The sequence below is a fragment of the Orycteropus afer genome, unplaced genomic scaffold (assembly GCF_000298275.1).
Source record: "Orycteropus afer afer isolate SDZICR_OR568_19922 unplaced genomic scaffold, OryAfe1.0 scaffold00107, whole genome shotgun sequence".
NCBI classification, from domain to species: Eukaryota; Metazoa; Chordata; class Mammalia; order Tubulidentata; family Orycteropodidae; genus Orycteropus; species Orycteropus afer.
This window is the reverse complement of record NW_006921694.1, coordinates 8,174,784-8,201,572: the sequence shown is the minus strand read 5'-3', so window position 1 is coordinate 8,201,572 and position 26,789 is coordinate 8,174,784. Positions and strand designations below refer to the sequence as shown.

General features: G+C 36.4%; 1 protein-coding gene across 1 annotated transcript in view; it reads left to right on the top strand.

Annotated features, from left to right (window-relative positions):
• Positions 1-26,789, top strand: part of SSBP2 (single stranded DNA binding protein 2) — a 539,855-nt gene that overhangs the window by 489,204 nt on the left and 23,862 nt on the right. Inside the window, exons 11-14 of the mRNA XM_042781332.1 lie at positions 17,894-17,929; positions 20,137-20,191; positions 23,469-23,539; positions 26,535-26,613. Coding sequence (XP_042637266.1) covers positions 17,894-17,929; positions 20,137-20,191; positions 23,469-23,539; positions 26,535-26,613 — 241 coding nt within the window. The remainder of the gene's footprint in view (positions 1-17,893; positions 17,930-20,136; positions 20,192-23,468; positions 23,540-26,534; positions 26,614-26,789) is intronic.

Genomic DNA, 26,789 nt, shown 5'->3' with positions numbered 1-26,789 from the left:
CATCTAGATGGCAGCTTGCTAGCTTTTAAGATCACAGTTGCTACTCACCAAAGTAGGAGGTGGAACAATGTTTTGTATAGTATGTTATGCCAATTGAGCTTCATGTCCCCTCCTTACAGTTTTCTTGAATGTAATGGTTATTTTGTAGAATGTCCCATAATTTGGGCTTGTCTGATGTTTTTCCTCATGATTAGATTTGGGTTATGCATATTTGGCAGGAATATTACAGAAGTAATTTTATGTTTTCCTCAGTCTATCATTTTAGGAGGCACATGAAGGTACTTTGTTCAGTTACTGGTAATGTATACTTTAATCGCTTGGTTAAGGTGCTGCTTGTTAGGTTTCTCCACTGTTGAACTATGGTTTTTCCCTTTTTATTTATTTACAGAGACATACTTTGAGACTACAGTAAATATCCTCATCCTCCTCATGCCTTAATCCACTAGTTTGGGCATCAATGATTTTACCCAAGTCGTTTATCATTATGTTGATTGCCAACTGGCTATTTATAATTTTACTCTTTTTCAATTTATTGGCGCTGTGTCGGCACAGTGGTTAAGGGATTTAGCTGCTAACCAAAAGGTCAGTGCTTCAAACCCATCAGCTACTCCATAGGAGAAAATTGAGGGAGACTGTTTCTGTAAAGAGTTACAGCCTTGGAAACCCTATGGGACTATTCTTCTCTGTCCTATAGGGTTACTGTGAGTCACAGTTGACGCAGTGGCAGTGAGTTTCTTCTCCATTTATTAGTTGGCTTTCTACTATAATGAAGAGCTTTCCTTTTTCCCCTGTTCATTCATTCATTCATTTATATCAGATAGACTTAGGAATTTTTATTTTACACAGTAGGTTTTTGATGCTCAATTTGCCCCAGATTGGCCAGTGGGAACCTCGTCAAGCCAGACCTTTTGTCTTTTTTGACATGTTGTCATTAAACTTTGAGCACTTAGAAGACCATCTTATATTTTCCCAGCCTATGCCTGGAAACAGTCATTTTTCTAAGGATCCCTGTGTGCCTTTTTGAGTAGGATAGCAATTTAGTACCCAATATCTGGGTACTGTTGTTGTGGTTGCTGTGTGCTGTCGAGTCGTACCCAACTCATAGCGACCCCTCCTTGGGTTTCCGAGGCAGTATCACTACGGAAGTAGATTGCCCAACCTTCCTTCTGAGGAGTGGCTGGTGGGTTTGAACCGCCAGCCTTGTGGTTAGCAGTCAAGTGCCTTAGGCACTACGCTACCAGGGCTCCTATCTGGCTACTAGGTATTTGTTTATGTATTGAAGTTACATGCCTTTTAGGCTTGCTCAACAAACAGAACTAGGAAATGTTGTGGTGGTGGTTGTTGCCGTCGAGTCATCTCTAACTCATAGCAACCTTATGTGCAACAGAAGAAAACACTGCCCGGTCCTGTACCACCCTCACGATCCTTGCCCTACCTGAACCCATCATTGCAGCCACTGTGTCAGTCCATCTCATTGAGGGCCTTCCCCTTTTTCATTGACCCTCCACTTTACCGAGCATGATATCCTTCTCCAAGGAATGGTCCCTTCTGACAACATGACCAAAGTAGGTGAGACAAAGTCTGGCCATTCTCACTTCCAAGGAGCATTCTGGCTGTACTTTTTCCAGGACAGATTTGTTAGTTATTTTAGCAGTCCATGGTATTTTCAATATTCTTTGCCAACACCACAACTGAAAAACATCAACTCTTTTTCTGTCTTCCTTATTCATTGTCCAGCTGTCACATGCATAGGAGGTGATTGAAAATACCATGGCTTAGGTTAGGTGCATCTTAGTCTTCAAGGAGATATCTTTGCTCTTCAGCACTTGAAAGAGGTTTTTTGCAACAGATGTGCCCAATGCAATACATCTTTTGATGTCTTGGATAATGCTTTCATTGGTGTTGATCGTAGAACCAAGCAATGTGAAGTCTTTGACAACTTCAGACTTTTCTCCATTTGTCGTGATACTGTTTATTGGTCCAGTTGTGAGGATTTTTTTTTTTTTTATATTGACTTATAATCCATACTGCAGACTGTATTCTTTAATCTTCATCAGTAAGTGCTCCAAGTCATCCTCACTTTCAGCAAGCAAAGTTGTGTCATCTGCGTATAACAGGTTGTTAATGATTCTTCCTCCAATCCTGGTGCCAGGTTCTGCTTCATATAGTACAGCTTCTCTGTTTATTTGCTCAGCACACAGATTGAATAAATAAGGTGAAATGACACAACCCTAACACACTCCTGATTTTAAACCATGCAGTATCGCCTTGTTCTGTTCAAACTATGGCCTCCTGGTCTATATCCAGGTTCCTCATGAGTACAGTTAAGTGTTCTAGACTTCCCATTCTTCTCAATATTGTCCATAATTTGTTATGATCCACACAACTGAATGCTTTTGCATAGTCAATAAAATACAAGTAAACATCTTTCTGGTATTCTTTGTTTTCAGCCAAGGTCCATCTGACATAAGCAATGATATCCCTCATTCCATGTCCTCTTCTGAATCTAGTTTGCTTCTGCAAGTTATCTGTCAGTACTCCTGCAACCATTTTTGAAAGATAATCAGTAAGATTTTACTTGCGTGTTATATTAATGATACAATTATATAATTATATAATGTTCGATAATTTCCACATTCTGTGGGATCACCTTTCTTTGGGATGGGTACAAATATGAATCTCTTCCAGTCAATTGGCCAGGTAGCTGTCTTCCAAATCTCTTGGCATAGCCAAGTAAGTTCCTCCAGCCCAGCATCTGTTTGTTGAAACATCACAATGGGTATTCCATCAGTTCCTGGAGCCTTGTTTTTTGCCACTTCCTTCAGTGCAACTTTGACTTCTTCCTTCAAACCATCACACAACTATGTCCTTATGTATCTGTGTTCTTGTATGTATTAAAGCCATTAGTTTGCACCGATGTATTCAGTTTCAGAATAGCATCACAGGATTCATTCTAGCCTTTTCTCTATATTCATAATTTACTTCTCTGAAAGTAAGAGAGGCCTATGATTGTTTTGTTTTATTGTTTATATCTGAAATTTTCAGGTACATGGTCCAGTATATTTCTTTTTCAGTATGAGTCACATTTGATTGGTTGTCTGTCTCTTGTAATAAAAAAATAAAAAAAATAAAACTACAAATGTGGATAATTAAAATATTTTCAGTAAAAAGTGCTTGCTCCTTAATGACTAGACTTTGCTGTATAGTTAAACTTAAAGGCACAGTTCCCTTTGAAAAATGAAATTGGAGAATTTGTAAATAAACTTTTAAGTAAGAATATGAGGCCAATCATGTACTTTAACTTAAAGTTAAATTAAAAATAACATATTTTATTCTGCATTAAAAGCATGAACTTGCACTCAGAAATGTTTCTCCTAAAGATATGAAGAAGAGCGTAAAAAATAATTTTTACTAGAACACTTTTATATAGTGTGGTTTACCACCAAGTGTAGATAGTCAAGGATTAGGCAAAAAAGTAAATATAGTTACATATTTGATTTTGGATACAAGGGCTCAAATAATGTCATCAGGACCAGTTTCTACCTATGTCTTATGTTTGGTGTAGTGCCTAAGGCATTTGACTGCTAGCCAGAAGGCTGGTGGTTCAAACCCACCAGCCACTCCTCAGAAGGAAGTTTGGGTACTCTACTTCCATAGAGAATACAGCCTCAGAAACCCAAGAAGGGATGTCTGTGAGTCAGATCTGACTCCATAGCAGTGCGTTGCATTGTTGTGTTGTTGTGTATAGTTTGTAAGAAGCTCCAAATGTATAGCTTCACAGCTTCCAGTTGAGAACAAAAGAGCATACCTTTTTATCAGTTAAGTCAAGGTATTGGGAATGATTCTAACTGAACTGATATCCCATTACTCATTCATCAACTAATTATAACTAGAGAATACACTGCTCTGTTGGCCGGGGCTAGGCTACATGCCCACCCCCTGAGCCCCTCTCAAGCCATATGGAGTAAAAATTAGGAAAGCATGGTTCACCAAAAATTTCAAGGAATTATTATCAGAAGAAAAGATATTTGGTAGGCAAAACAGAAAATGGTATATCATATTGAATTCATCAACTCATGAGCTGCATACTCAAAACTGGAGTGGGGGAAAAAGGAAACTTCTTCAAGGAATAAAAACAGGAGCCATTACAGTGACTGAGTCTAAAGAAATACAAATCTTTTCCGGTAAGATGGAGAAATAGGCAGACAACTGACACAGACCCTCTTCAAAAAAGAAAAGAAAAACCAATTGACAGAGATACAGAAGATAACCCTGGAACCCTGAGCTTTGAAAGGAACTATACAGAAGTGGATTGGGCACCAACTAGTGGAAGAATCTGAACGAAAACAGTGAGTACAGAGATGGATGGAGCTGCGGACTGTCAACTTCTCTGACGAGACCAACAGCCTGAATATTTCCAAGTGGTTTTGGGACCTGAGAATTGACCTAAAGATCAGTCCTGGTCACCAAGGGCTGCAGGGACAACTGCTCTGGTGGCCTATGACTTGGAAGGGAAACAGCAAGGAGGAAGAAAACCTGAGCTGTGGATTTTCTGCTGTCTGGAAGGCGCAGCCATTTTGATTGTTTACACATGGCAGCCGTTTTGGATATTTAAAGTGACTGAGGGTGCAGCCATCTTGAATGTTTTAAAGCGGTGGCCATTTTGGATATTTAAAGTGATAGCAGTCTCATTTGGATTCCAGGGACCTAAGAACAGGCTCTGTTTGCCAGGGTTGCAAGGACATACAAGAGGCTGACAACAGGAAAGGAGACAGGTGGTGAGTGTATAAATGCTGTCAACTAGTAAATAGAGGAGCACAGCAGAGTACCCTACCTGTCCAGATAACATACAAAGAAAACAAAAATTGTGGGCAAGTCACTCCAACATATAATCACCAATTAAATATAAACACAAAAACATCACAATGCCTCGAAGACAGCAGAACATCACAGTCCACACAAAGAAGCAAGATAAAGCAGGAGAAACAAGGGACCAGGATACAGACCCAAAACACGTTCCTGAGGAAGATGCAGCATTGGAACTCTCTCATAAGGAATTCAAAAGAATTATATTTAGGTATCTTCAAAGGATTGAGAGACAGACCAAGGAAAACAAAAACAAAACCCTAGAAGAATTTTGGAAGAAAATACAAGAACAAAATGACAGGATAAATGAAAAACTAGAAATGATTCTAAATCTACAGATAGAAATCCAGAAGATTAATACTAAATTGTCAGAAATAGATAACACATTGAAAAGGCAAAGGAGTAGAATTGATGCAATGGAAGACAGAATTAATGAGATTGAAGACAAATACCTGAATACTTCTTTGGAAAGGGATCAATCAGAAAAAAAGATCAAAACAAAATGAAGAAAGCTTAAGGTTCATGTGGGATACCATCAAAAGGAATAACCTACATGTCATTGGAATTCCAGAACAGAAACAGAAAAATAAAACCACCGAGAAAATTGTCCAAGATTTGTTGGAGGAGAACTTCCCTGATATGGTGAAAGGTGACATACCATCATCAAACTCACCAAAAACAAAGACAAAGAAAGAATCATGAGAGCAGCACAGGAAAAACGAAAAGTTACCTACAAGGGGCAACCAATAACACTAAGCTCAGATTTCTTGACAGAAACCATGCAGGCTAGAAGACAGTGGGGTGGTATATATAAAACACTGAAAGAGAAAAATTTCCAACCAAGAATTATGTACCCAGCAAAATTGTCCCTCAAATATGGTGGTTAAATTAGGACATTTCCAAATAAGCAGAAATTAAGGGAATTTGTTAAAACCAGACCAACCTTACAAGAGATGCTAAAGGGAGCCATTTGGACAAAGAAGCAACAACAATCAACAACTGACCATTAACACACATGATGTTATAACCCAGAAACCAACCCACCTATGGAAGTATCCAAAGTAAATAAGCCTACAAGATTGTAAACAGGGAGCCAGAGACACCAACCAACAAATGAGGACTACTGCAAACCAAAAAGAGGGAAAAAAATCTGTGTCGTTACAGAACTTCTAGATGGTAGGGAAGTCAAGATAACTACAAGATACAACGAACTGTTCTACACTTGCAAAGAAAACTATAAATCACAGGGTAATCTCAAAGAAAAATGATAAACCTTCACATCAAAATAAAAAAGAGGACCAGCATAAATATTCAGCAAATACTAAAACAAGAGTAATGAAGGAAATGATAACATGATTCGTAAACAAAACAAGCTCAAAATAGAAAATTATATGGAACAAAGAAATGAACATAATGAGAAAGCACAGAACAAAAATGACAGCAACAAATTCATATTTGCTGATAATTACTTATCTATCAAGAAACTTATCTCTAAGATTGATGGAAAACTCCAATGCTTCAACACCAAAGGAATTAACAATCCAATTGAAAGATGGACAGAAGACATGAATAGACACTTCACCAAGGAGGATATTCAGGTGGCTAACTAATACATGAAGAAATGCTCACGATCATTGGCCACCAGAGAGATGCAAATCAAAACAATGAGATATCATCTCACCCCAGCACTGATGGCAAGGTTCAACAAGACAGAAAATAACAAATGCTGGTGGGGATGTGGAGAGATTGGGACTCTCATACCCTGCTTGTGTGACTGTGAAGTGACACAACCACTGTGGAAAGCAATATGGCGATTCCTTAGAACATTGGAATTGGAGATACCATTTGACCCAGCAATCCCATTACTAGGTATAAATCCTACAGAGGTGAGAGCCAGGATAGGAACAGATACATGCATGCTCATGTTCATCACAGCACTATCTACGATAGCAAAGATATGGAAACAACCTATGTGCCCATCAGTGGAAGAGTGGATGACCAAACTATGGTACATTCACATACTGGAATGCTATGCAGCACTAAAGAATAATGTAGAGTCTGCAAAACACCGCATACTATGGATGAACTTGGAGGACATTATGCTGAATGAAATAAGTCAGTCATAGAAGGACAAATAAGTATTAGTTCGTTCTTGTGGAGGGTCAAGGAAAGGTTTATATAAGGAGGGAAACTTTCTTTGTTGGTTGCCGGTGGGGAGGGGAGGGGAGGGAACACTGCAAAAAAAAAAAAAAAAAATTCATTGAACCATGTGACTTTAGTTTTGTGTATTTCGCTACACATAAATTATATTTCAATAAAATGCATTTTTAAAAAAGATCCATCCAAAAAAAAAGAAAGAAAGAAATACAACTCTTACTTCAAATATGCTGTACTCAATACAAACAGATGCTCTTAAAAAAAAAAAAAAAAAAAAAAACTAAAGTTTTCACTGGCACAGATAATGCCCTTTGCTGTCTTCCTTGATGCTAGTAAAGTGGTGTTTATAAGATAGTTTTAAACTTCACAAAGGAGTCCTGCTGGTGCAAACAATTAAGCACTTGATTGGCTTCCATAAATAAGACAGCCCAGAAAACCCTATGGGGAAATTCTACTCTGACACATGCAGCCATCAACTTGATGGCACCTAACAACAACAAATTTTAGTACTGAAGAAAGCTACTTAGCTAAAATATTAATAATCATTTAAAAGAAATAAAAACACCTCCAACCACTCTTCTCTATCCCCTACTACAGCACCACAGCCGTGGTTATTAAAAGTCATATTTTTTCAGAATATTTAAATTCTTGTCACACTTCTTGAATTAAATGTTTAGTTTAACAGGACAGTATCCATGGCCCTTAGTTTTCTAATCTTTCAAACAAAAGATTTTTCTAGCTCTAAAATACTATTATTTTGCTTCTTTATGTTGTACATCTTCATTTTCATCTTAACAGACAGTTCGTATTGGATAGGGAGGGAGAAAGAGGTTAATTTTATCTGGAATAATCTAGATATAAGTAGAGAGGAACTTGGAAAAAAATGTACAGAAGGGAAAATTCAGGAAATGTTTGAGGAAAAATAACTAGACTGTTAGTGACTGGTCAGATAAATTGTTTAGGAAGGCATAAACCAGACACACTGCCATTGAGTCATCACAGCTAATAGACCCTATAGGATAGAGCTATCCCATTTCCAAGGCTGTAAATCCTTATGGAAGCAGACTTTCTCATCTTTCTCCCGCATAGCAGCTGATGAGTTCAAACCACTGACTTTTTGATTAGCAACCAAATGCCTCAACCACTGCACCACCGGAGCTCTTTCAGGAAAGCATAGAAAAAAAACAAACCCACTGCCAGCAAGTTGATTCTGACTCATAGTCACCCCCCATTGGGTTTCCGATGCTGTAAATTTTACCGAAGTAAAATTGCCCCATCTTCCTTCTGTGGAGTGGCTGATGGGTTTGAACCTCTGACCTTTTTTGTTGTTTGTTGTTATGTGTCATCCGACTCATAGCAACCCCTCCTTGGGTTGCCGAGGCAGTCACTATGGAAGTAGATTGCCCAACCTTCCTTCCAAGGAATGGCTGGTAGATTTGAACCACCAGCCTTCTAGTTAGCAGTCAAGTGCCTTAGGCACTGTGCTACCAGAGCTCCTTCTAGGTAGCAGCAAAATGCTTTATCCACTAATCCACCAGAGCTTCTTAATAAATAAATCAGAAAAAAGAAAAAGAGGACCACGATATATGGAGGGCTTAGAATGTTGAGAAATCTGGCATTTATTATTATTTATGTGAAAGGGAGCTGTGTTTTCAGAAGATACTGTAGAAAATGAATACATTAGAGGAAAAAATTAGGGTATTATAGTAATAAAACCAAAAAGCCAAACTCACTGCCATCGAGTCAATTCCAACTCATTGTGACCCCTTTTGGGTTTCCGAGGTGGTAAATCTTTATGGCAGTAGATTTCCCAGTCTTCTTTCTGTGGAGTGGCTGGTGGGATTGAACCATCAACCTTCTGGTTAGCAATTATAGTATTAGGTCTCATAAAATGTAATCAGACTGAAATGAGGCAGTGATAAAGAAATAGGAGAGATTTCACAGATAGAATCAAAAACATTTGGTCACCACTTGGATTTGGGAATAAAGAAAAGGAAAAAGTTGAAGGTGATGTCATTCTTTGATTCTAGTCTTTGAATAATATTAAGTAATCTAGGAGTATAGGAAAAGAAGCAGGTTTAGAAGGTAGACAATGTTTTAGGATCATTGAATTTTGGAAGGTTTGTAGAATGCCCTATTCTGTTCCTCCACCATGCCTAATGCTTATTTCTACCACTGTACTTAATACATTCCACCACTTGGCATTTCTTGAGCTGAAAAAACTGAAGAAAAGAATCAGGCCTTGAATTGCAATATTGAAGGATTCTGTGGGCAAGATGGACAATGCAAGAAGCTTCAAGGGAAGATGTAAGAAATACACACAGTCACTGTACCAAGAAGAATTGGTAGACATCCAACAATTTTAAGGAATTTGAAGGAAGATGTCTAAGCTACACTGAAGGAATTAAAGAAAAACAAGGCTCCCAGAATTGGTGGAATACCAAATAAGATTTTTCAACAAACAGATGCAATGCTGGAATCCCCCGTTCATTTATGCCAAGAAATTTGGAAGACAGTTACCTGGCCAAGTGACTGGACATGATCAGTGTTTGTGCCCATTGCAAAGAAAAGAGATACAATAGAATGTGGAAATTATTGAATAATATCATTCATATTGCATGCAAGTAGAGTTTTGCTAAAGCTGATTCAAAAATGGTTGCAGAAGTATATGGGCAAGAAACCTACAGAAATTCAAGCCAGATTCAGAACAAGATATGGAAAAAAGGATATCATTGCTGATGTCTGATGGATCTTGGCTGAAAGCAAAGAATACCAGAAATATGTTTACCTATGGTTTATTGACTATGCAGAGGCATTTGACTGTGTGAATCATATCAAATTATGAATAACATTGCAAAGAATAGGAATTCCAGAATATTTAATTGTGCTCATGAGAAACCTGTACATTGGCCAAGAGGCAGTCATTCTAATAGAACAAGGGGATATTGCATGGTATAAAATCAGGAAAAGTATACATCAGGGTTGTATCCTTTTACCATATTTATTCAATCTGTATTCTGAGCAAATAATTCTAAAAGCTGTGCTGTATGATGAGGTATGCAACATCAGGACTGGAGGAAGACTCACTAACAACCTGCGATATGCAGATAACACAACTTTGCTTGCTGAAAGTGAAGAAGACTTGATGCACTTACTGATGAAGATCAAAGACTTCAGCCTTCAGTATGGAGTATACCTCATCAAAAAGAAAACAAAAATTCTCACAACTGGACGAATAAGCAACATCATGATCAAAAGAAAAGATTAAATTGTCAAAGGTTTCATCATACTTGGATGTGCAGTCAGTGCCCATGAAGCAGCAGTCAAGAAATCAGACAACATATTGCATTGGGAAAATCTGCTGCAAAAGACCTCTTTAAAGTGTTGAAAAGCAATGATATCACTGTGAATTCTAAGATCCACTTGACCTAAGCCATATTTACAGTCACCTCATATGTATGTGAATGCTAAACAATGAATAAGGAAGACCAAAGAATTGAATTATATTGTTGGCAAAGCATATTGAATGTACTATAGACTGCCAGAAGAATGAACTAATCTGTCTCAGAAGACATACAACCAGAATGTTTTTGGAAGCAAGGATAATGAGACTTCATCCAACATACTTTGGACATGTTATCAGGAGGGACCAGTCCCTGGAAAAGGACATCATGCTTTGTAAAGTAGAGGGTCATAGAAAAAGAGAAAGCCTCTCAACTAGGTGGGTTGATGCAGTGGGTACAATGGGCTCAAACATGGCAGTGATTGTGAGGATGGTGCAGGACTGGGCATTGTATAGTTCTGTTGTACATAGGGTCGCTCTGAGTCAGAACCAACTCAAACCTAACAACAGTAGTAACAACAGCTTTAACACACTTATGATAAAATTTAAATCTATAATGTTCAACCTCAGCCCTTTTTTTTTCTTTTTTTTTTAACTCTTCCTTGGTCGGCTAATTTTCCTGCTTTCTTCAGAGGCTGTTATAGTTCCTTATTATTTTCAGTGTGTTCTTATCTTATCTATCACCTGAAATATTTCACATATTTCATATTTTACAGAGGAGGGAAAAAGACTGTTAGACTCAAGTAGTCTACTCTTCACTTGCAATATTATGAGACATCTGGTAATCTTTCTTACCTCTTGTCTCAGAAGAAGAAATGTTCTTTCTTTTCAATGCTAACCCCTCTATGTATTCTCTTTTTTCCATCTCTTGTTGCTTCTTTGCATATATTGCTCATTCACTCTTCTAAAAGAATCTTCAGTCTATCCATTTCCATTGACTGGAACTTTCTTTTAAGGCAAAGTCAGTGAACAATCTTAAGACAACTTTAAACCTTTATTTCTCTATCCCTAGAGTTGGGAGTAAGTATAAAAAATTTCTCTCAACCTTCCCCTAGTCTCTAACCACTATCTCATCTCTGATGATTTTACTCTCTCACTACCCATTCTACTAGATAATGAATGATAATTCCTGTTTTTCTGTTATTATTATTACTATATGGTAGGAAAGAGCTCTGGTGGCATAGTGCCTAAGGCGTTTGACTGCTAACCAGAAGGTTGGAGGTTTAAACCCATTAGCCACTCCTCAGAAGGAAGACTGGACAGTACTTCTGTAAAGATTTACCACCACGGAAACTCAAAGGGGATCGCTATGAGTCAGAATCGACCCGATGGCAGTGAGTTTGGTTTTTTATATAGTACAATATTCCTTGAAATGTAGCAGTTGATGAATGAAGATACATTGAGTTGACTTCTTAACTCATTTCAGTTCCTATTATGAAGGTTACTAATGACCTTCTACCTACCTAACAAACACGATGACTTTTTTTCTGCTCTCATCTTACCTCTGAAATATTTGACTCCTTGGTTTTGTTTTAAATATCTGTTAATTTTCATTTTATTGTTTCTGTTTTTTCAATTTTTTAAAGTACTATTTTTAAATAAGTTCTTAGATTTGTCACACAAAGTTTGAATGACTTGAGCTTGACAGGGCTCAGAAATAAGCCTGGTTTAGCCATCCTTGCCGAGCTTCAGCCACTCCCTACCTCTAAATAATCTCACTTGCTTCACTTTTTATAGCATAAGTTCTCTTGATTTTCTTCCAGTCACATTAGAAGAAAATTATAATACTCTCAACTGATAATGTTTTCTAATTACATTTTTGACCCTTCTCTTTCTTTTTATTTTAATGTTTTTATATGACTTCAACTATTACTAAATCTAGTTGAGTCCTAGGTCAAGTATTGTGCCCAGCACATAGTAAACACTCAACAACTATTTGTTGAGTCAAATAGAAATTTATTTTAAGGTGAAGCTTATCTATAGTCCTGATAACTAATAAGCTTCAGAGCTATATTTCTAAATGTCTGTTCATCAGCTCTACCTCAGTGTCTGCTATTGCCTTCAAATTGAATAAGCCTGTGTTCTCCCCTCCTGAGTTTTGTATAAATTAACAGCATCATCATCTACCCAGTCATCAAGTTGGAAACCTAGGAATTAATTATACTTAATCCCTTCCACCTTTTATCCACCACACCCATTTTGTCACCAAGTCCTGTCCAATCTATTTGTAAAATGTCTTTCAAATTCTCTTCTATTTATCCTGATCACCACTGTGTAGACCATTGCTTCATCATCTCTTGCCTGAACGTTTTGCAATAGCCTCTTAAATTGTGTTCATATTCCATGTTGCCTCTAGAGTTATTGTACTAAAACATAAATTTGAAATGTCTAATACCTGTGACTCCCTATTTCTTACAATATAAATTCACTCAGTCTTACCATAGTCTCATCAATTAACACAGTTGTCACAACTAAAGTAGCTATATCTAACAGCATACCATTTTCAAATAAACTATGAAATTCACATTTTCTTTTCATGTTGATCCTTCTTTTTGTCTTTCTAGAGACTTCCTACTCTTTTTAAGTCCAAGTTACCCAGCTCAAATATATCCTCTGTACCCACACAGTAATACCAAACCAAACCAAACTCATTGCCGTTGAGTCGAATCCAACTCATAGCAACCCCTCCTTGGGTTTCCAAGGCAGTATCACTATGGAAGTAGATAGCCCAACCTTCCTTCCAAGGAGTGGTTGGTGGGTTTGAACTGCCAGCCTTCTGGTTAGCAGTCAAATGCCTTAGGCACTATGCCACCAGAGCTCCCCACACAGTAGTACTACTTCTACCTATATTGTTATATTTTGATCTTGCACACTAAGCCATCTGATCCTGCTGGTAACCCTCTAGAGTGCAGGTTCAGTAATGTATTAAAGTTCGAAGCCAAATGCTGATTTTTAATGAGTGCATGGAAGAATATAAAGTAGAAATGGTGACTCTAAGCCAAAACTAAAGTTTGACAGGACAGAAATGGAAATAAACTGAATAACTAAATGCGGTAACAATTTTTTTAAGTATTTTAAATATTTATTATATCAAACTGTGTTTGAGCCATAAAAAGAGATAAATTTAAAATATAAAAGGAGCAAGGACATAAGAGAAAGGGATGGGGATGGTTGAGAGGGATTAGCTTTGGAAAAAAGCAAAAAGTTTGTTTTTCCTCTCAATGGGATGAATGGATGAAAATTTAAATTTATCAAGTGTTGAGCTGAAAATGAAGGCATAACAAGAACTTGATGGCTTTAATTTGTAACAAGAGGGCAAAGTATCTACTCAGGATAGTGTAATCACAAGAAGAGCCAGCTCGTAAGAGTCAAGTGTTAAATATTCCAGAATTCTGTGAGCTGGTTGTTAAACTTTTGGCACAACTGTAGTAGCAGCTTGAGTCTAGTATGCTAGGAATATTGACACCACACAAATTGGCTAATGCTATAAAAATAAGTACTTCCCCTTCACCCTAGGATATTACTGATTTTACCAGCACACCACTATGCCTCAAAGCTTTGGTGAAGGCTGAGCCAACACACAGCAGATATTGAAGACTAGGTTGTACTGTTGTTGTTGTTACGTGCCATCGAGTCGGACCTGACTCATAGTGACCCCTCTTTGGGTTTCCGAGGCAGTATCACTAAGAAAGTAGACACTATGCCTCAAAGCTTTGGTGAAGGCTGAGCCAACACACAGCAGATATTGAAGACTAGGTTGTACTGTTGTTGTTACGTGCCATCGAGTCGGACCTGACTCATAGTGACCCCTCTTTGGGTTTCCGAGGCAGTATCACTAAGAAAGTAGATTGCCCCATCTTCCTTCCGAGTAGTAGCTGGTGGGTTTGAACCACCAGCCTTCTGGTTAGCAGTCAAGTGCCTTAGGCACTAGGCTACCAGAGCTCCCATGTTGTACTGGGAGAGCATATTAACTTTGTCAACTTCTTTGTGCTTCCCTTCAGGAAATCTCTTCAGTACAACAAAAAAGGTGGCTGGGAGACACACGCCCTGGAGAGAACAATCATGGGAGAAGGAAGGGCTGCTTATGCACAGGGAGATAGCTCAGGGTGCAGAAGAGTATGAAGGGATGGACACTGGGAGGAGGTGACTATGGGGAGGAAGTGGGAGGGGAGCTGCTGCTTTGTAAATTTTGGTCAATGACATGAGACAAAGTATATGTGAACTGCTGTATGAAAAGTGAATTTACTCTGTAAATCTTCACCCAAATCCTAATAAAAAAAAAAGGTGGCTGGGGGCGGGGGGGTTGATCCAAGAGGTGCAAATTAAGAAAGCAGGATAAGGATAGAGAATTTAAGATACTGGAGAAAGAGAGAAAAATGAAATACCAAAAGTGGCACAGGAAAGGGACAAAGGCAGTTTAACTAGGAGAAAACTGGTAGGGAACTAGTGAGCATGGAAGAATTGTGATGGGAGAAGATTCTGATCACAGTATAAAGTAATATTTATGTCATGAGGAATGAGAAAGATACTTAGCGAGGGAGTTGTTCAGAATTTAAAATAAATTAATAAATAAAATGTCATTGAGTCCATCTCAACTCATAGTGATCCTGTAGGACAGAGTAGAACTGCCCCATAGGGTTTCCAAGGCTGTAATGTTTATGAAAGTAGATGGCCTCATCTCTCTTCTGCAGAATGGCTGATAGGCTCTAACTACTAACCTTTTGTTTAGCAGCTGAGCTCTTAGCCAGTGCACCACCTGGGCTCCTCATATAAATTAATCACAATAAAAAAGAAAAAAAAACCTCACCTTTTAAATAGAACAAGTTTTAAATAGTAATAAGTTTTAAATAGTAACAAGTTTTTATAGTAACAAGTTTTGGTCCAAGAGTATCCAATATTTTATCAGTATAAATTATAGAACTCAAAGTTTCTGAATATTTAAGGAAAAAAAAACTCCCACAGTGCCCAAAGAAAGTCCAGGGAAAGACTGTGTAGAATATTCCCGTATGTTTTTCCTCTGGAACAGGAAAGGATGGCTGAGAGGGAAGGTGTGGTGGCTCTCACAGAACATGTCCAGTTTTTATCAAAGAGCAGCTTCAGGCCCTCTCTGCAGGTGTCTCCTCTCCAGGCTCCTTTGAGTCCTGTTTCTGATGCTGGAGGTTGAGGCTGTGGAGCTTCTGTATCTCTTTTCTAAAGTCACTTCTAAGATTCTGATTATTTCTAAGAAATTCCTTCACCATTTGCAATCTCATTGAGGTCTCTTCAGGCAACACCTCTTGCCTTCTCCTTAAAGATAAATCTCTTGAAGTTTTTCCTTAAGTACTTCCATTTCTATTTCATCCACTTGTATATAGGAGATGCTAAATAAAGATCTCTGTATAAAGAGTTCTAGGATATGGACAAAGTCATAAATGAAAGAAAGGGAAACGTGTTGTAAAGTAAAGGAATGCAAAGAACTGTGAATTTCAAAGATCTAAAGGATGTTCAGAATGTATTTTGAAGCTGCTTAAGAATGAGGGTAGCAACAGAGAGCGGCAGGAGAACATGAGCCAAGCTCTAAAGTCATAGGGAGATGAAAATTGGTCCTAAGAGCCAGCAGATAAGTTGGTAATTTGGAGAGGCAGATTCACATGTTTCAAATAATGAGCAGCAGAGGGTGGATGTCAGAACATGAACTGAAAGGGGCCCAAGAGAACAAAGTAGTGATTCATTGACTGAGTCAATTAAGTGTTTACCGCCACAGAGATCTCAGTCCTCATAGTGGAAGCAGTCCCCATCACTGGTGAGGCTGGGCACTCTGTAATGGCCATCTGGAGGGTTGAATTTTACCCATAGGCATACCAAGTAGGGGCCTCCGAGACATGTGGTTTGTACTTGAGGCAAAGCAAACACACAATGAGGAGAAAAGCTTTTAAAATAATTTAATACTAAATATTTCCCAAGGAAGTATTAGTTATTATGGGAAAATCATAACTTTGTTGGATTTTTCTTATGCTTACTTTATAGTTTTGTATTCTTTTTGTTTATAATAATAAACAAGTGTTGGAGTGGAGGGTACATGCACTATACCTTTTCACTACAATAAAGGTTTTACTCTGGCCCTAGCTTTCTGACTCATCCAAGTAGGATAATTTATTGGCTTTTTTCAGAACAAGGCAAAAATATCTCTTCTGCAGAAGCAGAGTCTTCTTGTAAGTGAGCTTGTGTGAAAAAAGAAAATACTTGGATTTAACTTTCTTTGTTGATATCTATTATCAAGTGTTTATCATCAAGAAAAGGTTGTCCAGTTCTTAATTTCTTAAATTATCAGAACAATATGTTATTTCTACTTCTTAATCTCTAGAGAGGAGCTTGGTAAAAGCTTGATTTGAAGAAAAAGAGGGAATTTATTACCCTCAAATTAGTAGTCTTAGGGGACTCACAGTGACTGTGGTAGTAAGGTTTTCTGTAAACTTATCTGGGCCTTGTTCTGAGTGGCTGGGCAGCTGGATGTAGTTATTCCCCATGATGAGACTGGTAATCAACTCCATGGTGGAATCTACTATGGGCAGCTTAGTAGCTGCCTTAGGGATGTGGTCTGTTTCCAGTATATAAGTTTTTTGGCACGTCTGGATCCTGCATCTGGCCCAGTTCTCATCTCAGTGGCCTGCCATGTTGTCTGCTGATCTTAACTCATTCTGGACTTGAACTAGTGGCCTGCCAAGTTGCTTGATAATCTTCAGACTACGCCATTTTACTTGTAGACCTTGAGTTTGCCAGCTTCAGCATCCAGCAGCTGCCTGAGTTAAGAGTTGCCTCCAGTTCCAGTGGACCTGGAGCAAGAGGCAAGCTGAAGCCTAAGGTCAGGGGGCTTTCACCCAGCCCCTAGAGCCAGCACTTTGGACGTGGACTTCTAGCCTCCTGCACTGTGAGGGAATAAATCCCTGTTTGTTAAAGCCATTCACTTGTGGTATTCCTATTAGAGTGGCACTAGAGAACCAAAACAGTGACAAACTCTTTTTCTTTTATTATTTTGTTTCCTATTAGCAGTTGGAAAGGGAAGGGGGAAAGATGAGGTTTATATATCAAGTATTGACTCATACTGAATGAATGTAGTAGCCTGAAACCTGTCTTTAAAAAATAATGCTTCCCAAAATGTGCTCAGGCTAGAGGTTGCATCTCTAAAGGCTACTCATTTGAAATTTTCTAGTTCCTGGTTTTCAGCTGCATCAATACATATTTTTCTAATTACAGAATAAATGTCATTAGTATTGAGCAATGAGTATAACTGCCATGAAACCAGTATAAAGTTGTAATTCTAACTTCCTCTTGACTAAAATCTGCCATCTTTTTTTGTAATTCCAAGATAATATTGCAGTTCTCCAGTTTTCTAGTCCTCAAGCAGATATAAATACCCTTCTTTTTATCATCCTTTGTGATACATTTTAAAACTTGACAAAAGTCAGGAAATAATTCATTTTAGTTCAGTGTCCATATTGCCACATGAATCAAAATATATATGTATTTTTTGTCCTGTTCATGTTCTAGATACCATACTCATCAGCATCTCCTGGGAATTATGTAGTAAGTACATTTGGGTTTGTTTGCTCATAAGAATTGATGTTACATTTTATTTGGGCAATGAAAAAGTCATCCAGATGTTAAGAAGAGCCCCTGTGTATTGGCCAAGAAGTTGAACATCTGATTTGTATTGAGTTGTTTCCTCTGCCAACCTCAGTACATATGTTGATGTTCATTAGTGAAACAGTTATCAATCTGGCCAGAATTGCCCTAAGTACTGTGTTTTACTTCAGCATATGTTTCTATAAGCAGTACAGTACACTCTGTCCAGAAGAGAACCAACCTTAGCTACACAGTGATATGCTTAAATTTGCAGTTCTCTAGGAAAACAATCTATATACCCCTTCCCTACACCCCTTTCCCCACACAAAGCCTAAAATGACATTAAAGTTTCTCCCAACTACAAAGTGAATTATACAGCGAAATAATGACTGGTAATTTGGGGAAGACTTTAAAGTTTTGTCATTCTTAGAAATTCAATACTCTTATATTTTTTAAATTATTATTTATCACATGTTAATATTTTTCAATAATGTATATAGACCTCAAGGCAAATTAGCAAGTTTTGCTTGGCCTCTTGAATTTGCAAATGACCATTTAACCATCATTGTATTTTAATACTCACACCATTACATTTTAGTCCGTGTTACATTTCAGGGCCACCATAGAGGAAAATTTGTTACAATATACAAAAGGCTCCATCCTTCTTCCCAGTCTGTCTTAGTCTGGAAGCTCCACTGAAACCTGTCCACCAAACATGATCTTGCTGGAATTTGAAATACCAGTGGCATGGCGTCCAGCCTCACAGTAACATGCAAGCCACCACAGTATGACAAACTGACAGGCATGTGGTGGTTACATTTTAATCCTTGCTATGTCTCAGGGCCACTGTACAGGAAAACTTGTTGTAACATTTAGAGAGAAATGCCTAACAGAAGCAAGAATAAAATGGTAAAAAGGGTAATATTTCCTAAAGAAATTTTTAGGGATTTGTGATTAACAGAAGTGGGAAAGAAAGGAATGCTTAAGAAAAATATCAGTGAATATTTTATCTTTGGTGAAAAAGTGTTTTGTTACCATAGTGAAAAGCACACTAATTTGGACCTGGGAATTCTTAGTGTTTAGTGTTTCTTTAGGCTATACACACTAAGAAAATCTAACTACTTTTCATATCGTCTGTGAAACAAAACTGAAAGTCGAGTTTTTAACATATTTTTTGAAACATATTTTAGCGTATTCTTAAAGTCACTTAAGAGTAAGCCTGATACATATTTTTTTGTGAAATTATGGTTGGGCAATCCTACTTCCGTAGTGATACTGCCTCGGAAACCCACGGAGGGGTCGCTATGAGTCGGGGCCGACTCGACGGCAAATGACAACAACAACAACATAGAGACTTATTTGGAGAAACTTTAACTTCATTATTAAATAGCAAGTATGTGTACTATTTGAAGTAATTGATAGGCTGTGTCTCCATAGTCAGAATGAAGCAAAAATGTAGCCACTTAATAGTTAATCACTGTACATAGAGCATCTGAATAATTTAAATTCTAAATCCCATTGCCTGAATTACCCATTTTGGTTGTCGGAAATAATTGACTCAAATTTAGGATTACCTAATTTCCATTTCAGTTGGATTGTGTAGCTGCAGCCTTCGTAAACCACAGCATTAGTCAGCTTTGCCTCTCGATTCTAACTGATGTGATCGCTGAAGGTGCAGTGCTCCAAAGGTGGCGCCACTGATGCTGATAGAAGGCACGAAGAGCATCAGTGTGTTCTCAAAAATATGAATATTTAATATCTTTTGGTTTTTAGTTTTTATATAAATCAGTGATACAAAAGGTCAGAAAATTACAGTAACTAAATCACAGACACACACAAATTATTTCTATTTTATATATCTGTAAAGGCCCTGTTAAATGGTTTCTCCTTAACCTCATTATATCTGATGTGATTAAGTCATGAATAATAAATTAGTGTTACAGTCTCATTGTTTTTGGAAACTTGTCAAAACAGTCTCAACATATTTAAGCTAAATTATGTTTTGCATAATATTGAAATGATTGTGCATTCAAGAAAATTAATTATGGAGGAAATATACTTTGTTATTTTCAAATTGGATTATTATAGAGATAATTCTTAACCTTCTGTTTTTATTATATTGTTGATTGAAATGCTTTATTTATACTGAAATTTGTATGATTATTTAGGGTCCTCCGGGAGGTGGAGGGCCACCAGGAACACCCATCATGCCTAGTCCAGCAGGTATTGTAATCAAACTAGTCATGTGGGCATTGATTAATGATAATCAAATGATTATTAGAATGAAATTACAGAATACAGGAATTGTGTTTGGAAGAAGTTTAATAGTATTCATTATCTCATGATGGTTAAACAAGTAGAATAGAGGTATAACAAGGAGGAAGAAATAGTGCTCTTAAGATCTATTTTCCAGTTGCTTTAAGCATACAGAAAATTCTTGTTGTATGAATAAGGTACTTAAGTGAAAACTGTATTGATTTGTGTGGATCGTCCAATAATTCATACTGTTGACCAGTAATTCAAAGTAAAAGATTCCTTGAGACTAAGAGAGTCAATATATCCAAATATTACAGTTTTGAAAAATTCTTAATGAGTAAAACTTGAAATGCATGGATCTATTCGGCTTAAAATAGCAAATCAAACCCATCACATCTATCATCTGTCTAAGATGGAAAGTTGCATTTATGGTATTACTTATTAATAAATACAGGTCTATAGATATTTGTTAACAGTTCAATCTACTGTGTAGTTAAAAAAGCTTTTCTTAAATCTTCTAAACTAGAATATGCTTTAATATTTCCTTAATCATTTTATATAATCATTTTAAATACCTCTAATAATGAAAGTTTACAATGGCACAGCCTCCCTAAAAAATGCCCAGGCAACATATATCAAGAGCTATGAAAGGTCCATACCCAATTAATTGGCCCTATAATCCCACTACTAGAGATTATTAGAGACACGGCCCAAGATTTACAAAGCACAATGCACATAGGGTCAGTAGTGAAATAGTAGATACAACCTTCATACCTAATCCACTTAGAGTAGATTTATTAAATAAATTATTTATGGAATGTGATAAAATATAATGTAGCCATTAACATTTTTTTTGAAGAATTTTAAATGACATAGAGAAACAAATGCTTATGATGCAATACAATATGATCACAATTTTATTTTAAAATACATATAACACAGAAAAAAATTATTTAGATTAAACTTGATCAGTGGTTACTTCTGGATGATGAAATAAATTTTTTTTTTCTTTACTTTGCCTAATTTAAAAGTTTTATATAAAAGGCAGGTTATTTTTATAATTAGAAAAAAAAATTTGATTGCATTTGACTCTTAAATTCATATGTTTTTAATTTGTTGAAATCTAAGATACAAGAAAAGCTTGAAAGTAAGTATTAATTATGCCAGTAATAAATTGAACTTTTCAAATTTAGAAGAAAGCTTGGATTTTATAATTAATGGAAATTTTACTTTGCCTCACCAACTCTTGGAACACAACACACCAACCCACTGCCATTGAGTTGATTCCAACTCATAGTGATCCTATAGATAGAATAGAACTGTCCCGTTGGGTTCCAAGGCTGTAAATCTTTACAGAAGGAAACTGCCTCATCTTTCTCCCATGGAGGGCTGGTGGATTCGAGCTGCTTCGGGATATATCTATAAATATTTCATGGTGCTCTGTCCTCAGCGCATCTTCATTGGAAATTGAACACAATTGCTCATCTTGCCACATTTGCATTCTCATGTTATTTTATAATTTATAAAGTTAGCATGTGATTAATAAATGTTTCACTATAAAACTGAAATAAGTTTTTTGGACTAACACTGAACATTGCAGGTAGTCTGATGATTTCTCCCTTTCAAGGCGGTAATTGGCAGCAGTATATCTTCCAAGCCTCTTCACATTTTCTTTTATGTACTAATCCTGTATCACAGTAACTACCCTAATATAAAGCCAACCATTCCCCTTCCCCAAAAATTCACTTCATTATCATTATATATATGTATGTATATATAAAACAAAAAAAAACCAAACTCACTGCCACAAAGTCAGTGCGACTCATAGCAACCCCTCCATGGGTTTCCAAGACAGTGCCTCTATGGATGTAGATTGCCCAGTCTTCCTTCCAAAGAATGGCGGTGGGTTTGAATCGCCAGCCTTCACCACCTAAACTCCTATAGTGTACATAGGATAGATAAAGAATTATGGCCACACATATAGATTGGAACTTTAATTGGTATAAACAAATAAGGATCAACCTGTACTGAGCCTTCCAGTTTTTCAACAGTATGATATATTAATCTAAAGGTGAAAAATAATCATTAGACTTCTATATCACCGTTTCCAAATAACCTATAAATACAGTATGCTAGTGTACACCATCCACTCCTCGGAAGGAAGGTTGGGCAATCCTACTTCCATAGTGATACTGCCTCGGAAACCCAAGGAGGGGTCGCTATGAGTCGGGGCCGACTCGACGGCAAATAACAACAACAACAACAACAGTGTATACCATTTACTCTGTGATGTGTACATTAAAATAATAATGGTAAACTTATTAAGTCTAATAATTAATCACACATAAGAGGAAAAGTAATTTCCTATACCCTACTCGCTGCCATGAGGGAGCAGATGATTTTTATCTCTGCTTTATTCAGTGCAAACATTTTGAAACATATTAAAGGAAAAAAAGTTGCCCTAATGCATTATGTTTAAGAAAATTGCATAGTTGTTTCCTTAATGTAAAATATTCATCCTTGCTCTCTAAATTTTTCATTATAAGAACACCTGTATGCTCAGAGATTTATGAAGAACTGAAGAATAGACATGGAATGTTAACCTGTTACACATATTTATATGCATATGCTTTACACTTATTTCATTATTATAAATCATAACTTAAATTAATTTAAAAAAATTATATTTTTGCTTGGTTTTACCTCAAGCAAGAGAACTTTTTATTCTAATTGCTAGTCTTGTTTCAATCTCCTTCTGTTTGAATTAAGCCAGATAATGTCACCAGCTTTTACTACTTATTAGCTAAATAAACCTGTTTTTTAAATTGTTATGTAGAAAACCTAAGGATAGGATGAAAAATCCAAAGCTGCTGAATCTGAATTTTAAAACATTTTTGCTAAATGTAAACATAATTATTGCTTAAGTAGGGAGTTCAAAAAGTGTTCATGTTTTTTCAAAAATAAAAAGTTCCCCATAATGTTTTGGCTTTTTGAGTAATGTTTCTTTTAACCTGAATTACTCAGATGACTATTTTTATCACATGGCTAATTTACAACCTCAGAATGGTAATTCCTGAATCAGAAAATGACTGCCAGGTATTTGTTTCTGAGCATTAGTAAAGACCTTTCAAGTGCAGCAGCTATCAGTATGTATATGTATCCAGACATTCTTTAAATATTACTCTGTGGTGACTTGGGTGTAGAGTATAAAGATAGATATTAATTAAATAATATTTTGTTTTAGATTCAACCAACTCTGGAGACAATATGTATACTTTAATGAATGCAGTACCTCCTGGACCTAACAGACCTAATGTAAATATGACTTTTTAAAAAAAATATGTATGTTTCTGAAGAATTTGAAACAAAGTAAATTGCATATCTGGCTAGTATCTAAACCATGTATTTTATTTCCCAGGAGCTTATTGGATATTACAAAAAAAAAATCAAGTTTATGTCTCTACTTTCCGCTGAAAAAAAACATGTAAAATGTTTTATATTTTGAATGAACACAAATGTAAAACTGAGCCTAATGAGTTATAAAATGAAGATTTCTAGTCTTATTTTTGCCAAAGAATACTTAGTACTGACTATTTGAAAATGATAAGTAATGTAAAATCATTTAGGTTAACTTCATTCTTAGCATCACTAAATTTTATTTTAATGTGGTCATCTATATTTTTGTACCTTGATAATAAATTATGAAATTGGATAGGTTTGTTTTTCTTTAGATTAGGAAATCATCTGGGGTTTAAATGTAGAACTGAGGCAGTTCTACAGCATGATTTAAAAAAAATATATATATATATATATATATACTGAAATAGTATTGTATTTATCTACAAGACCCACCTGCCAGTAAAAAGATATTTAAAACAGCTGTTGTTAATAGACAAATACATATGTATACAGATTAACTTAAAGAAAAATCAGAAAACATATAAATAATTCCCATAAATATACTAAAAACTAGCAATGAAATAAATTATCATTGAGTTTCCTAGTAATGAAGACAACAAAGGGAAACATTAGATTGTTTTTATCCAATATGGTAGCCATAGCCACAGTGGCTACTGGGTATTTGAAATATGGTTAGTCCAAATTGAGATGTGCTATAAATATAAAATAAAGACTGGATTTTTTAAAGACATAGTATGAAAGAGTGGGAAATATTTCATGAAAAATTTTATATTGATTACAGGTTGAAATGATAATTTTTATATATTGGGTAAATAAAATAATATTATAAAATTAATCTTACCTGTTTTTATTTATTAAACTATAGCTACTAGAAATTTAAATTATGTAGCTCACATTTGTGATTTGCATATTATATTTGTTGGACAACATTGCCTTCCATTATCACCATTCTCCTTATACAATTACTTTTAGAAGAAAAAGAGACTTTCTTATCACTGATGTATGGAAAAGGAGCCCTGGCAGTGCAATGGCCAAGCACTGGGCTTCTAACCTAAACATGAGTCATCAGAGCCACCCACGGCTCCAGGCTCCACGGAGCAAAGACCTGGTGATCCGCTCCTGGAAAGATTACAGCCTAGAAAACCCGAGGGGCGGTTCTACTCTGTCATACAGGGTCGCTGTGGGTTGGAATCAACTCAGTGGCACACAACAATATCTTAAAGCCATTTGGAATATGAAAAGACACATTGAATGTCTTTAGAAATGCTGTAAAAGAAACAGAAAAGCTCTGTGTACTATCATTTTATATCTTAAAACTTGGTAATATTTGAAATCAAAGAAGGAACAGTAATATTTGAAAGAGCATATGGTATTGAAGACATTCTTGTGAGCAGCTAAACTGATACTAACCAAGTGTGTTCCATTCTGATTTTCCAACTTGATACAAAGATAACAGATCCAAGAAAAGAAGAAGACAGACATGTCAGTATTTCAAAAGTCACTCATCCAAACCAGGAGTAGAAAAAGCAAATGCCTACTGTGGGCCAGCCTTACAATTTTATGTACTGAGCTGAACAAGCATTCATACACGGTCTTAGTATCTTTTAAAACACCTTGAGAGGCCAGAGAAAAGGCTAAACTAAATAAGTTCACAAGCTAACAGGCTCCCTAGCACCAGTTTCTCAGCCCAGACCATAAATTGTGCTTCTGACAAAAGCCAAACAGTTGGTTCAGTTAATCTCTTTGACTTATCACTGAAGCATACATGTCAGGTTGTTTACTAAAATCAATACTTGTGCTTCTAGATAATCAGTATTTTGGCAACAAAACTGCCATTCTCTTGGAAAAATTTATAAGCATGTGGTTTGTAGCTTACGGTGAAGGAAGGCCATCTTATTTCCACAGAGATGGTGGTATTCGAGGTTGTGTGCTGGGGGCGTGTTAGTAACCACTATAATGACATTTACATATTATTTAGATTACACATGCACACACACCATATTCAGCATTCTATATCATAAGGCATGGAAGAGATGCTTTGGGGGTGAAAATTTTTAAAAGCAAGTGTTTTCAGTCAGCTGTCTCCATTGAAAAAGTAAGGTGGTAACAGAAGATAACTTGTCTTCACACTGGGCTCTGAGTTTCCTCAGAAGTATTCCAGGGAGATGAGGGGAAGACTGAGTGGGCAGGCCACAGGCTCCCCACCAGTTATAGCACAGTGCATCTATTCACATCTGTCTTATATGGGCATCTAATGTAAGATTTCATTTTAAAAAAGCAGAATCCCACTGCTTTAAAAAAATTTTAGTGTAGATTCGATAGAATATCTGGTTGTCTTTGAATTAACTTAGTTGAGAATGCCAAGAAAAATTAGTTATATTCAGCTATACCTAAGGCATTAAATGTGTTTGACTAAGATGAAATTATTTATTATGATCTATTTGAACAAATATATTATCTGCTCAGAAAAATGTTGACATTGGCATAATGATGTTGAATCATTAAGAAGCCAACACCTTCATCTGCTTCTAAGACCCACCTTTGGTTTATAATAGTCAAATTTGTCATTAACATAGAAGAGAATATTTGTATCTTCATTTGCACTGGGATATGTGGGCTTTCTAATGGAGAACATCTGAAGAAGAAAAATTTGGATATGAATGAGGATTAGCCTGGAAAGGTAGAGCATAGAGAAAATGGAATGAGAGAGGTGGGTCAATACAGTTAAAGAATCTATAAGCCTAAAAAAAGTTCAGGAAAAATTTCCATAAATTGAAAGTGAAAATAAGTTGTGGAAATGTCTTAACAATGTTAAAGATAAATACTGTAACCCTGAGATAAACCACTGTTTTCACTGTGATCACAGTCATTTTCTTCATTTTTTAACTAGTTTCCAATGGGCCCTGGGTCAGATGGTCCAATGGGTGGATTAGGAGGAATGGAGTCACATCACATGAATGGCTCTTTAGGTAAGGATATTAAATTTGGTATTTAGTAATAAACTTAAAACAAGAAAATTAATTCTGCATAGTGGGTGTTTACAAAGTTTTTCTGTAAACGTATAGCATCTCATTTTGAAATGCTCTTTTTCCTCAAACTAATAGTTTAGTCTACAGTGCATTGGTTAAGATGGATAGAGACCACT